Source organism: Cupressus sempervirens, chromosome 11 (genome assembly GCF_028749045.1).
Source record: "Cupressus sempervirens isolate cs-2001-9-10 chromosome 11, ASM2874904v1, whole genome shotgun sequence".
NCBI lineage: Eukaryota > Viridiplantae > Streptophyta > Pinopsida > Cupressales > Cupressaceae > Cupressus > Cupressus sempervirens.
Genome location: NC_143128.1, coordinates 234,185,404 through 234,200,492, shown reverse-complemented (window position 1 = coordinate 234,200,492; position 15,089 = coordinate 234,185,404). Strand labels below are relative to the sequence as shown.

General features: G+C 34.3%; 1 protein-coding gene across 1 annotated transcript; it reads right to left on the bottom strand.

The window, feature by feature from the left end:
* Positions 1–1,404: 1,404 nt before the first annotated feature.
* Positions 1,405–14,740, bottom strand: LOC149529020 (uncharacterized). Its single transcript, XM_089808099.1, has 2 exons — positions 14,657–14,740; positions 1,405–1,770 (listed from the first exon to the last, which is right to left on the bottom strand). The coding sequence occupies exons 1-2, from the start codon at positions 14,738–14,740 to the stop codon at positions 1,405–1,407; spliced, it is 450 nt and encodes a 149-aa protein (XP_089664225.1).
* Between the last annotated feature and the right edge of the window lie 349 nt (positions 14,741–15,089).

The window sequence follows — 15,089 nt, the reverse complement described above, 5'->3', positions numbered from 1 at the left end:
CCTGACTGTTAGGATGCTCTAATTTTTTGATGATGTATAAACTGTATTTCATGAGGTTCAAGCATGGGCTTGCGATACTCATAAATAAAATTTATTTCTATTTCAACATTTCATTTCAATGTCATTGTTAATTTTCTTTTATGATGAAATGCATCGACAAATAGAGTATGTATAGAGTTATGCAGTCACTGCTTCAATCCTTCGGGATCTAACATCAATTTTCCCTCTTTTTTGTAGTTGTTGGAGAACGTGGAACTCAAAGTTGGATGAGTATGCCAAGGAAAGAGTTCATAACCAGTCAAAGGAATAGGCAATGATTGGTTATCTCTATTCCTATTTCTTTCATGCATATAAATTTCTCTGTTGATGTATTTCTTTATGAAAGAAAATTAGCTAGCTATACTCATGGCTTGTGTGAGATCTTTTCAGCATATCAATCATTTCATTTTTTTGAAAACATCAATGTATATTTGAAAGTAAATAATACAAAGACATTTCTATTTGTTTTTTAAAATGAAATGAATTGCACTTATGTACTTTCATTACATGTATACTTAAATTTTACACGTGCAAAATTTTAGTAACATTTTTTGGTGACCTCTGCTATTTGTCTACCTGCTTGACATTTGACTAGTTGTTCTTATTCATTGGGCATAGAGTTTTATTATGCATTCCTAGCACCTAGACCTGACACAAAGTGACTTCTAAAGTTGTTGGTTCAGTTTTGAATGTATGCTCGTGAGTTTGGTAAGATCAAAAACTCGTATTAAATTGATGCATATGCAGGGTCAGAACACAAGTGTCAACTTTAGGAGTCAAAACCATCATAGTTGACCATTTGGTTTGTGTATGGGTAAATGTATGGGCTTAAATAAATGCATGTATGTAGCATATGCATGGCTATGCAAATATGTATGGCTAGCAGCTAGACATATTTATTTGTAGCGATATGTATGTGTGTATGTATGTGTGTGTTGGATATGTGTATGTGTTTAAGCACACATATTTATGCATGCATGGATGAAATGGATGGATATGACTACATAACAAGATAAACCAACAACTTGACTAACTAAACTACAAAACAAAATAGGAGGCTAACCTAAAACAAAAACTAAACTAAACTAAATGCAGATGCATTTATTGAAAACAAGGGAAACTAACCTAGTATGTACAAGGTAGGATTGAAACTCATACCTCAAAGCATTTTTTGAGGTGGATCTAATTCATAGGGATCAGTAGTATGTCTCCTTCCATGGTAGCCAATTGGTAAGCATTATGTTGTTTACACTTAGAAATCTGAAATGGCCTAGCCCACATATGATCAAACTTACTGTGTTGCTCGGGCCTACTCTTGAGAACATCCCACTTTAGTACCATGTCACCAACATGGAATTTTCAGGCTCAAGCTCTTCTATCAATGCTCTTATTTATCTGCATTTGCTGATACTCCATAGTTTCCATGGCTTTTTTCCTAGTTTCTTCTAACTCCATCAACTGGGCACACTGCACTAGCATAGGGTCACCTTCCTCAAACAAAACCAGCTGTGTAGCAAGATCAAGAGCTAGTAATTCTATCTCAATTGAAAATCTGGCTTCTTTCCCATAGACAAGCTTATAAGGCAAGTTCCCAATGACTTTCTTTGGGGTGATCTTGTCAACACATAAGGTAGCCTTCAATTTTGAATGCCAATCTCTCTGATTCTCTTGAAAATTATGCTTGATGATCCTTATGAGGTTCTTATTGGAAGACTCAACTAATCCATTACCCTGTGGGTAATAATTAGAGCTTATGTTAAGTTATATCCCATGTTTAAAGGCCTAATCAATTACTTTCATTCCAATGAAAGAAAGAGCATTATTAAAAATAATGGAATCAGGCACTCCAAACCTGTTTACAATGTCGTCATAAAAATTTAGGACTGCTATTTCATTTACATCCTTTAATGCTACTGCCTCAGTCCAACGCATGAAATAATCAGTGGCTGTAATGATCCACTTGTGATCCGTACTTGATGGAGGGTTAATGGGCCCTATAAAATCAATGCCCCATTTCTGAAAGGGTTGTTCGGTCTTAATTGGCTACAAAGGCAAAGCTGGTAGCCTCTCTTTTCCTGCAAACATGGCGCATTTAGTGCATTTTCTGACATGTGCATGATAGTCAAACAAATCAGGCCAATAATAGCCAACTCGAAGAATCTTATAAGCTATTGTCCTAGGAGAAAAATGTCCTCCTAAATGTCCATCATGAAATTCATGCAATATTTGAGCAATTTGATCTGAATCTATGCATCTGAGAAGGACTCCATTGAAGTCTTTATAGTACAAAATGTCATTAATTAACACAAAAGGGACTAAATGCAAGCGATAATATCTTCACTTTTCTCGATCTAAAGTGGTTGGATATTGACTAGTTTTCAAAAAATGTATCATACATTTTAACCAGCTTGTTGTTCTGTCATTGTTTCCAGCAACATGAATCAGCAAAATTGTATTTGCTTGCTCTTCAAGTTCTGAAATGTCTTTATTTGCAATTTTTTCACACAATCCCTTTCCTCTAACCAACTTTGTTATCTGAATATCCACATCATACTCCACGACATGTGTGATCTGGCTAGCTCTCTTCTTATTTAGATCTTTACTTAGGAGGAACTCCTTGACACTTGGGTGTGTGACATGCAAAATGAGCTTGTTATGTGTCAACAAGTGTCTTAATTTCTTAAGGCTTTTTACAACTACAAGGACATGTTTTTCAACAAAACTATACTGTTGTTCATACTCTTTGAGTCCTTTGCTAAAGAATGATTGGTTGTTGCAATCCCTCTGCATTTTTTTGTACCAGCGTAACTGAAATCATGTCATAACCACCATATGCAAAAAGAATAAAATCCTTACTAAGATTAGGATTGATTAGGATGGGTGTTGCTACTAATGCATCTATAATAGCCTAAAAATTCTCTTTGGCTTCTTTTGTCCATGCAAAAATTGCATTCTTCTTCAGCATGTCTATTAATGGCTTGACAAGAGCTACAATATTAAGTAGAAATCTTTGCACAAAATTTATGTGGCCAATGAAACTTTGAAGGCCTTTTTTGTGCTATGGTAAAGACAGCTCTAGAATTGCTACAACTCGTTCAGGGTCCACCATGGTTCTTGACTTAGATACAATGTATCCAAGTAATTTCCCCTCGTGCATAGAAAATATACTCTTTTTTGGGTTTAATGAGATGCCAAATTCTCTACAGTGCTCAAAAATTTTCCTTAAGTGATCAATATGATCTACTATTTTTTGTGAATAAATAGTGACATCATCCAAATCAACCAAGACAAACCTATAGATCAAATTGTTGAAAGCCATTTCCATGGCTTTCTAAAAGGTAGCTCTAGTGTTGGACAATCCAAATGGCATTCTTTTATATGCCATTGTCCCCCATTTTGTTGTAAACGTTGTTTTAAATTGGTCCTCTTCATTTACCAGTATTTGATTATAAACTAATTAACCATCCAATAAAGAGAACCTTTCAGCCCCTGATACACTTTGCAAAATTTGTTCCATGGATGGAAGCGGGTGCCTATCCTTTAATGAGACTTGATTCAAGTCTCTAAAATCCACACACAGCCACAACTCTCCATTTTTCTTCCTTACTGGGACCAATTTAGCAACCTAACTTATGTGTTTAATAGGGAAAATATTTTTTCTCTCGATCAACCTGAGAATTCCTTTTTGCATCAAGGGTTCCAGCTTTGGATTGATTGGCCTTTGCCTTTGCCAAACTAGTTTAGCTATTGGTTCTAGCTCTATTGTATGTTGTGTAAGTCTTGCATTAAATCCTTTCAAATTGTTGTATTGCCAAGCGAAAACATCACTCAATTCTTAGAAAAAATGAAGAAAAGCTTCTTTTTCTTCAATTGAATTTATTTTGCCAAATCTAAGGCATTAACCCAGTGCAATTTCCAGATCTGCATATTGGTTTTCTTTGACCAGCAAGTTAGCCTTTCCAAGTTTTAGCTAATCATCCGAATTGAAAATGCTTTCTAGCATTACTAAACCTTTAGGAAACTTGTTATTTTTTAACTATATCACCTAATTATCGTACTGATCTTTATACCTCTACTGGTTAGAATTGGAAAAAACATCTTCTTCTAGTCAAAATTGCAAAATTTGTTCATCGCTATCAAAAACTTTCCAATTAATGTCATTATCAAGGATTGAAGGCCTAGTAATGATTATGAATGCTACTGATCAGTATGTGTAGACACGTTATTAACAATATCATACTAAGCTCCTACAACTACTAGCCTATCAACATGTTGGTTTTTGCTTCTAGGAACAGCCAGTATATTAAATGCATCAAAATTTTCTAGTAAATCCCAAAACGATGTCTATAAGACTTTAGAATGTCATTTTTCATAGCATTTACACACCTGATTTGATTTACTACCAATTCACTATCACCAAATACTTTTAAACACTTGATACCAAATTTTCTTGCCCATTTTAATCCCTGAATTAAACCTTCATACTCTATTGTATTATTGGTACAAGAAAAATTGAATCTGAAAGAAGCATAGTATTTCTCATTTTTAGGTGAGACTAACATGACACCCCCACTAGCACCTTGTTTACCTCTCGAACCATCAAAAAACATGCTCCATAGCTAATCTTGGGACTTTCCCAACTAATTCTATGGTTTGACTAGATTGGGAATGCTTTCATTTTGCTCATGTATAATATAGGTCCCTAGGTCAATATTTGTCGTATGATAAAACTAGTTTTCATAGGTTTGACTTGATGCCCATTCATCAAGAAGAATATCTGGGACATTGTCTAGCTGGGTTCAATTTTTAGCAACTATATGATATTATTCCTTGTCAAATGCAAGCATATTTGCATTGACAACACTGGGTACATAGGGTTCTATGTGATTTTTTGCAAGTAACTTAGACTTTATTGTTACTTTAGTGCCATATCTAGTCCTAAAAAAAATGTGGGACCAATTAGATGACAAATAACCATAGATCTTTGCAGTGAAATCCCCAGATAAATAGATGGCAAAGTACGGAGGTAAATCTATCTCATAGATATCCTGTTGAATGGAAAAATTAGGACATGCATGAAGGGTGACACTTGCATCTTTAATCATGCCTATAGTACCCACAGACATCCCATCAAGTTGGATAGTGCCTCTTTCAATGGGCTGGTATTTTAGTCCTAACTAGTCAGCTATCTTTTTAAGCATGACTAAGCTTGTAGCTCCACTATCAACCATACAATTATGGACCAATTTATCACCAATGATTAAGGAAAGGTAGAAAGGAGGCAGTTTTATTACCTTGTTTGATTCTTTGGTATTTTATTGTTGTCCTCCTTCTTCTCTTCCGCATTTGTTAACACAACCTTTGCTAGTTCATTCATCACCTTCATAGGATTTGCTTCATCCAAGAGAGCTTTTTGCAAGATATCTGTTTGACCAGGAATAGCCAAAGTCTCCCACATTTACATAGACATGTTCATCTTCTTCATATTCTCCATGATATTAAATGGCACAGTAAAGTGTGATTTCTAATGTGCTTTAACAGCACCATGTTCTGTTGGCTTGTGAATAGTTTCCTTGGTGACAGGGACGTGAGTGTCTCCCACCGTGTTTGTAGCACTTGATGATGGTTCAGCAGTATTAGGTGCTTTACCCTTATTTTTTGTTTGCTCTATTTCAAGGGCTCTCTTCTTAGCTCATGAATGTGCTGATATTTGTGAGTCATTATTGACTACACAAAACTCATCTCTTTTCCAATTAAAGAAAGCAATTTTAGGAGTAGGTGCATCATGCTACAGTTTAGGTGCATCATTTGTGACATTTTGTTGTCTCACTACTATACTTTGTACCATTAATGCCTGACTTATGACTCCATTTGTACACATGGCCTGATTATGTGGTTCATTACAGGGATAACACCACTCAAAGTCCACTGCAACATCATTTTGCATGGGCACAATGTTTCTGACTGGATTAGTAGAGTTAAAAGGAACTGGATTGTATGGCCAAAAAGGTCTTTGATTAATATTTTTCCTATAACCCATCACATTTCCCTGAAATGGCTACCTATTTCCTTGAGGTTGGCCTTGACTTTGATGCTGGTAAGGTAGATTTATAGCTAGATTCTATTGTTGGTAAGATGGCCTAGGCTGAAATTGATGTTTTTTAAGATTAACCAGCTCATTGCTAAAGGTTTGCATCATATTTTCAATTTTGAGCTTAGTATTCTTAATTTCCTATAGCTCTGGTGAAGGACCTATAGTACTTGAAGGGCCTTCCATGGTAATTTCTTGGCTAGGAATAGCAAGTAATGGGTTAAATGGTGGAATTGTTAATGGTATATTTGGATGAATGTCTAGAAAAATGGGCATTGGAGGCCTCGGGGCTATTTTACCAGCTTGAATAAGACTATTTTCATCTCTAATGGTGATATCATAAGCTTGAGGCAATGAAACATCTCCCATAGACTGAATCATTACTAAAATATCACTATTTAAGCTTTTCAAATAATAAAGAAAAACATGGTCTGTTGAAGGTCTTATCGTAATCTGTATTCTAGTCTAGGTCCTTTGAAACCGGTTGTTAAAATCCATCATTTGTTCTTGTAGTGCATACTTTATGGTTGTGAGCTACTCTACAAGTGACAAGAAATCTAATTTAACCTCAAAGTGTCTTGTCAAAGCATCCCATGAGTCTATGGAACCAACAGTTAGGCTTCTGAACAATTGAAGTGCCTTCCCCTTTAAAGATGTTGCAAGTAGTTTAGTAGCAACATCTCCTTCTCTAACAAGATGTACATTGCACAAAGTAGCAACATCCCTTATATGCTCATAAGCTATAGTCTAATTTTTTCTAGCAAAATCTAGCAACTCTTCAATGCAGCAAGTGGTATGTCATGATGTTGAGCGAAATTCAAGGGACTCCCTTGATTAAAAGGCACAAAAACATATGCCCTTGCCATTGGTGGAGGTTGTTGTACTTTCTGTTGTACAAGTACACTTTGTTGAAAGCTTGTATTTGCTATACTGGCTAGTATAAAACTAGTACTTGCTGAATTTTTAGTTCAGTTAGCTAATATGTCAAATGATTCAGCCCTTACTAATGGACTTGTTGAAAGTCTGACTTTCCTTTGATGTGTTCTACTATACACACGAAGACCAGGGGCTAAAAGTTGCCTTCTTGATGTTGGCTTCATTCTAGCAATATTCCTTCCACGTCTTTTTGGAGCTTCTAATTGTAGATATTCAAAAGAATCAGAACTTCATGTTTGAATCTTTCTCATAAATTCATCATACCCATGCTAGCTAGTTGAAAAATGACTTTCAGTTGTACCAACATAGTTGGAAAATGTGCTCGGGTCCCACCTAGCGTGCCAACACTATTAAGTTTTAGGATTTGCACCCAACACTAAACTGATAAAAGTTTAGTAATCCTTACTTAACATGGGAGTCATTTCACTATGTGAGACTTGCTAATGAAATGAAACCTTCGGGTTCTAGGTCGGCTCCTATTGGATCTTTCAGTGAAAATCTCTAAAATACTTAATGAAAACTTGTAGGGGAAAAGGTAAGTAAACCTAAACATAAAACTTAAACTAAGAACAGGAGGTGATACACCAAAAGTGATTATGAAGACTTGAAAAACACTTGATAGGGAGGATTATATAGCTATATAAAATGCAAATAAAACACAACTTCCTGTAAAGACTTGCACAAATATTTTAAGATAAGGTTCCAGTATTGAAACAACAAAAGGAGGTCAAACTAACACCTCTCTTTAATTAATTTCATCTTTAAACTCATATCATAACCTGCAAATAAACTTACTTTCCTACAAACAACTACTGGAATGAGATAGAAAGATAAGGAATAGTGAAACATTCTCAAGTTAACCCATCAAATCATTCAAAAAGCTGCACACGGAATTTGCAAAAAGGAAAAAGGCTCAACAATGAACTCCACAAAGCATTATCACACTGTTGTCACTTGTATTAAGTCTCCAAAATAATGAATTACACACTCTGTAACAAAGCTTAGGACTCAGAGAAGAAGTTTCCAAAACTCTATCATCAAATTAGAACCCTCTAAAAAATGAGTTAAAAAACTCATTAAGTACAATGCCCAGCTTCTTGTGTTGTATGTAGAATAATAGCCTCTAAATTAGGGCTTAGAAACTTCTAAAATGATGATTTTTTGCTCAAAAAAGCTCCATCAAGTCATAGAGAACCTTATGACTCACTCAAAACATCTCTAAAAATGCTCTAATAGTTAGCAAATATCTCTTAACTATCCTGGTAAAGACAAACTTGACCTCAAAAAGCCTATATTTCCTCCAGATGTTCCCAATTGATTTTCCTCTTTAAGGCCATGACATGGGAATATAATGACTCATATTTTCTTTTTGCATTTGTAAAAATAATAATTAACATTTAATGATTTATAATTTATCATTAAATGTTGATTCTTTACAATATTGGATTTCTTGCAAAGAAGAAAATAAAATCCTTTATTTTGCATAATAAAATCATTAAAAATGGTTAATCATTTTAATAGTTTATATTTAAAACCTATGTAAAACTAATAAATGATTATCAAAGTTTCAAAGACATACATAATACATTTATACCCTCCACTTCAAATGCCAAAATTAGATAAAAATCCCATTGCCCACAGACTTCAAATGATCTTTCCAAAATAGCAAAGGGCATAACATGTTGAAGAAAACCTAACTTATCTTATTTTCTCATTCTAGAGGTTTCGAATGAGGGTTTTTAGGAGTTTTGTTGAGACTTTGTTGGAAGTGTTTGCATGATCTTACTGGTTGTTTTCATCATTATGAAAGAGATCTTTTGGTGTAAATTGATAGCCTCCATTCTTGTAGCTTGAGGTAAAGCTCTGCTATTATTTCCTTTTTAATATCTTCTTTCTCCTTGTAATTTCCAAAGCTATCATGCTTCTTGACATCTTTGTTGTATTTGTTGCATACTATATTTGTTGCCTGTGGACATTCCATGTGCAAAGTTGAAGTTCAACTTACTTGTTTTACTTTGCCACTACGTCAAAACCTGAGTAGGGTTTACTTACTTTCCTAAAAGGTCTTCAAATCATTATAATTTTCTCTTTTGTTATTTGAGATCGTGCACCATTAGATGAATCCACCATGAGAAGGTGTTGAAGTTGTCATTTTTACAAATACCCAGATGGGGTTTCTATGCATACCTTTATGTTGTCTTTATCACCTGTTACTATGGTGTTTGTTAGTAGTAATATGACTCTTCATACTCAAGCTTGCTGTTGGATTTTCTTTTGCTTCTAGTTTCTAGCAATGTGCTTTTTTTTCTAACCTGTATGCGACTGTAGAAGACCATTTCTGAATGGATTTGCAAGAAAACCCAGATGGGTTTATTATTTTCTGCCATGTGACCATTTTATCTCTATTGGTATTGGTAAAAAGAACTCATTTTGGGTTTTGTGCTCAGATTTTATTCATTGGGAGTGTTTTTTACCCATCTTGCACAAATCTTAAAACATTTCATGAGGATCACTAGCAATCGATGCTTCCAATTAACTATTGTGTGTATGACTTTTTAATAGTTGTAGCTATTAATGTATCACCTATGGCTCTATCAAGTTGTTCACATACAATTACTGGAAATTGTACAAGAAGTTTCCTTCATTGTTCATATATGAAATTGAACTAAATTGTTACAAGTTTCATGGCTTCCTTATGTTGTTTGAATTTCTAACATATTAAAACATGTATGTTTTAGTTCTTCTACACCTTCTTACCCAGGGGCTCAATTCAAGATTTTAAGCTACCATCGAGCCTCATAAAAGATACTAGATGTTTTCATTTCTATTTATTGAACTTGCTGCTCTGATCTTTGATTAAAAACATTCAGTATATAGGGAGCTAAATAAATAACTACATACACCAAGTACTATTGTCTTCTTTTATCAAGCCAAGAAAATACCCAACCCAGCCAGTTGAAGTAGGGAATAAAGCTTATAATTCCCATTGTTGCATATCACATCGTCCATACTTTCTCCATCTTGATCATTGGGCTTATCCCGAGGATGGCTATTGCAAAGGGTGCTAACTGAAACTGAATATGCTCATCATCCATAATAGAATTGCTCATTTTCTTGAATAGCACATACATGGTTTCCATTTTATACACATTAAAGGCTGTCTATCTAAGATGTAAGATCAACTGGGTCTTCATACAATTGTTTCTTATGATTAATTTGTTATTACCTATTCTTAAACATGTATTTTTTGTTGCTTCAACATATTGTTGAAACCCCATACTGATAACACTTACAAGTGCATTTTGTATTTGTTCTGCATCTCTTCTTCAAGGTAATAATGATGGAAGCCTCATCATTTCAGCATATAAAACTCACTCAGATGCTTATTTGGCAACTTAATATGATAAGTTGCAGCCTTTACATCAAACTTGCAAAGACAATTTACTAGCCTCATTGCTTCATTTCTTGCGGGTGTGTATATGATGCTCGGACCCAATCCTAGTACAGTGTTTTCTTCCTTCAAGATTGAATAATCAGCTGCTTTGTCTAGCCATGAATTCTTGTTTTTCCTCAAGTGAAGCTTTAAGTAAATCTTCATCCATCTGCTCATCTTTGAGGTATTCAGTTGTCATCACTGATTTTCCTAAGAATCTTATTTATCTCCACAAGTTACAGTATAATGAACATGATGATAATGGCTATGAGTTTTTTCCATATAAATTAGATTCGTTAGGAGAGGATGTATCTGAATTGGAAGCATTTTCTATTGCAACTCCTTGTTTCTTTCCAAGAACATGTTGCACATTTTCAAGATGAAATCCTATTTTTTTATTTGTTTCACTAAGATCAGCACCTTTATTTTCTTTAACTTCAAATTTACTGGAATCTCTTTTAAATCAGCAATAAAGTTAAGATATGCACATCTTCTTTCTATTCCTTCCATGTTATAGTTGAATCTCTTTTTTTTGCACTTTTCCATTTGGATACTCTCTGTCTTTGCATGTTGAAATGATGCTCTCCTGACTATTAGGATGTGCTAATTTTTTGATGATGTATAAATTGTATTTCATGAGGTTCGAGCATGGGCTCGTGACACTCATAAATAACATTTATTTCTATTTCAACATTTCATTTCAATGTCATTGTTAATTTTCTTGTATGATGAAATGCATTGACAGATAGAGTATGTATAGAGATATGCAGTCATTGCATAGATCCTTCGGGATCTAACATCGATTTTCCCTCTTTTTTGCAGTTGTTGGAGAACATGGAACTCGGAGCTAGATAAGTACTCCAAGGAAAGAGTTCATAACTAGTCAAAGCAATAGGCAATGATGGTTTATCTCTATTCCTATTTCTTTCATGCATATGAATTTCTCTATTTATGTATTTCTTTATGAAAGAAAATTAGCTAGCTATACTCATGGCTTGTGTGAGATCTTTTCAGCATATCAATCATTTCATTGTTTTGAAAACATCAATGTATATTTGAAAGTAAATAATACAAGGGCATTATTTTTAAAAATGAAATGAATGGCACTTATGTACTTTCATTGCATGTATACTTAAATTTTACACATGCACAAAATTTTAGTAATGAGAATAACTAAGGAGGGGTGAATTACTTACTTAATGTCAATATGTACCACTTGAACAATTAAATATTAAACATTTCATTGTTCTTCTTATCTTGTAGTTGATCAGCATTTACTATAAAACTATCATAAACATAACTTGCATTGCATAATGGAAACATTATCAAATGTAAACATTCATAAAATGTTCATCATAGTTCGACACTAGGATTTTACATGGAAACTGAATTTGCGAAAAAACCACTAGCAACATGTCACTCTTTTTCACTCTTTCAAAGTGATCTCTATCAGGAGACAACCCTAGTAAAGGTTATAATACACACTGTTAAATGTGACTTCATTAGAGGATTTAATCCACCTATTAGGAGTGGCCTTGTAAGAGGACTTTGATCATTCCATTTAGAATGTCACCCAATTAAAGGATCTACACAAACTATTTAGTCTTCCAACAGCTGTTAGGTCAACTTTTTTTAAAAGGATTCCAATGCAAACTATTTACAATGATAAGAAAGAAAATAGTAGGTTTGATCTATGTGATTAAAACTCACTTTTTCTAGTTTAGATCTCTATTTGTTCCTTATATTGGTTCATTGATAATCCTTTCACTGTCATCTATAACCTTGATCTGCTTGGACACCTTTTAAGGAATCAATCCACTCTTCTCATCAACACTTAAGCCTTCTGCTCTAATTCACTTATCAATAATAGCATCATATCTACAAGCTTTCTTATTTAGCTTTGCATTCACACACTTGTGTATTTCTGATAAACCTTACTCTATATGCCTTTTTTCCCATACAAACTCGCTCATACACACACTGGTTGGGCTCGGATGGGCTTGACTAGATGCGGCACAAAACGTTCAATTATGTATCTCTTTAAAAAGGAAATTTATGCTTTTCCATTTTCTACATCCACTGTAGATATTAGGGTTTACGATCATATTAAATTTGATTCAATGTATCTATTCATTTTCTTGATCATCCTCTAGAAACTTCTCCAGAATCCATCTCTTAGGTCTTTAACTAATTACCTCCTATAATTTAATGATCCAAATCATCAATCTTATCTTCAACACATTTTACATCTCCCAACTTGATCTTATGATTTATTTGAATTTTGTTCTCTTACTCTCTCTCTGCAATCTCTAAGTTCTTATACTCAGTCAACATTCAAATTCTTGGTCGTTGTAAATATTTTTGGCTCAACATCAACTAATTTTCTCAGCCAATGCTAATGCTTGGTCGACACTAGTTCCCTTAATACTAACTGTAGCTTGGTTGACACTAGCATTACTCAACACTCCTTAGTATTTTACACTTTTTCTTGGCTTAGCTTAGCTTTCTTGACATAAACAATTACTTTTTTTTATCAAAGTCTATCTAATCAAATTTTCATAACTTCAATCTTTCTTCTAGGTGTTATAGTTATGAGTAACTTCTCAAATCCTCTACATCAATCAAATATATATGACATTTAGATTAGGTAGCGATATGTCTCATCTATAGATTTTACATCAATGACAAAACAATAATTATTCCAATTGTAAGTTTCCAACAATCTCCCTCTTTGGCATTGATGGCAACATCTCAAACATTTGAATACTAGAAGTAGCTAGGTTACCATATAGTCCAAAACATTTCACTACCATGAGTGACCAATATCCTTAGTTTCATTATGATTCTCATCCATGCAAAATCCCTCTATCAGTTAATTTCTCTTTAGAAGATGGGATTTGTTAGAAGATTATGATGCCATAAATCTGATTTTAATTCCAAGAAATCAGAACAAACATGCTGACAAGTTGGCTGCCATAGGGGCAAAATTTGATGTTCCCAAGGAAGTTAGTAGCAAGGACTGGAATAAAGAAATTAAGTTGGTTGTCAAACCGTTTATACCTGATAATAGCATACACTGGCAAGTTTTTGACAGTGGCTAGCAAATTATAAATCTTATCAGAGAAGAGGCAGAATTCTCCCTGATGAATGAAGATAAAGTTCAGCATCTCTTTGATGATCAGATTATCTAGCTAAAAAACAACAAAGTTTGAAAGGGACTGGTTACCCTTGAATCAACATTTAATACTGATGATGAAGCTAAAAAGCCAAAATCTAGCATTCAAGTATAGCAAGATCATTATGAAGAGGTTGAGGTTTCAGTAAGGAAGAAGCTTAAGCTGGGAACAGTGTGTACAGCAGAGGAGAAAGTGTCTTTTGTGCAATTTTTCAATGAGTTTAGTGATTTTTTTGCCTAGGAGTATGGAGACTTGAAAGGCTTTGATCCAAAATTAGCACAACATACCATCGAATTGGAAGCTAGTGCCAAACCTGTCAGGCAAAAATAGAGGCCTGTGAATCCCAAATTGGAGCCTTTAATGCAAAAAGAACTTAACAAACTGATTGAGAGCAACATAATTTTTCCAATCAAACATACTTCCTGGGTTTCAAATCTAGTCCCAGTGAGGAAAAAGAATGGCGATCTTAGGCTTTGTGTAGATTTTAGAGACCTTAATAGGTCCTCATTGAAGGATCGTCACCCTCTTCCCTCAATGGAACAAATTCTGCAATTTATTTCAGGAGTTGAGTGCTTTTCATTGCTAGATGGTTATAGCGGATACAATCAAGTTCTAGTTAAGGATGAGGATCAGTATAAAACAATGTTTACAATAAAGTGGGGGACTATGGCCTATAAAAAGATTCCTTTTGGGTTGTCTAATGCTGGGACAACATCCCAAAAAGCTATGAATATGGATTTTGAAACACTAATGTACAAGATAGTGTTGGTATATCTTGATGATATAATAGTATTTTCAAAAGAAGCAAAGGATCATCTTGGCCATTTGAAGCATATTTTTGAACCTGTAGAGAATTTAGGATATCCTTGAATCCTAAAAAAAGTGTGTTTGTTGTTCACCAAGGACAATTGTTAGGTTATATTGTGTCAAAAGAAGGAACCACCATTGATCCTGAGAGGGTTTCTACTATTTTGGAGCTACCTTTGACTCATCATTAGGAAGGATCAATTTTGTTCGAAGGTTCATTCTTAACATTGCAGATTTGCTCAAACCATTAACAGCCATGCTCAAGAAACATGCAATTTTCAGGTGGACAAAAGAGGGAAAGCATAGTTTTGAAGAAATCAAGAAAGCTCTAAGTGAAGCTCCAACTTTAGAAAATTCAAATTTTGATAAGGATTTTATCCTTTATGCTTACGGGAGCTATGATTGTATTTCTACAATTTTTGTACAAGAAAATGAAGATGACTTTGAGCAGCCAATAGCCTTTTTCAGTCAAGGGCTTCATGATTATGAGCAGCATTACTCCTTTGTGGAGAAACATGTGTTGGCTATTATCAGAAGTTTAAAAAATTTTAAACCTCTAGTGTCTAACAGCAGGATTAATCTTATGGTTTCTCATCCTAGTGTGAAG

Bases quoted from the DNA above. Each gene is read 5' to 3' on its own strand.
- LOC149529020 (XM_089808099.1), bottom strand. From the start codon at position 14,740: ATGGCTGTTAATGGTTTGAGCAAATCTGCAATGTTAAGAATGAACCTT. The intron at 1,771-14,656 runs GTAGCTCCAAAA...TATTACCCACAG, and splicing joins TTCCTAATGATGAGTCAAAG to GGTAATGGATTAGTTGAGTC.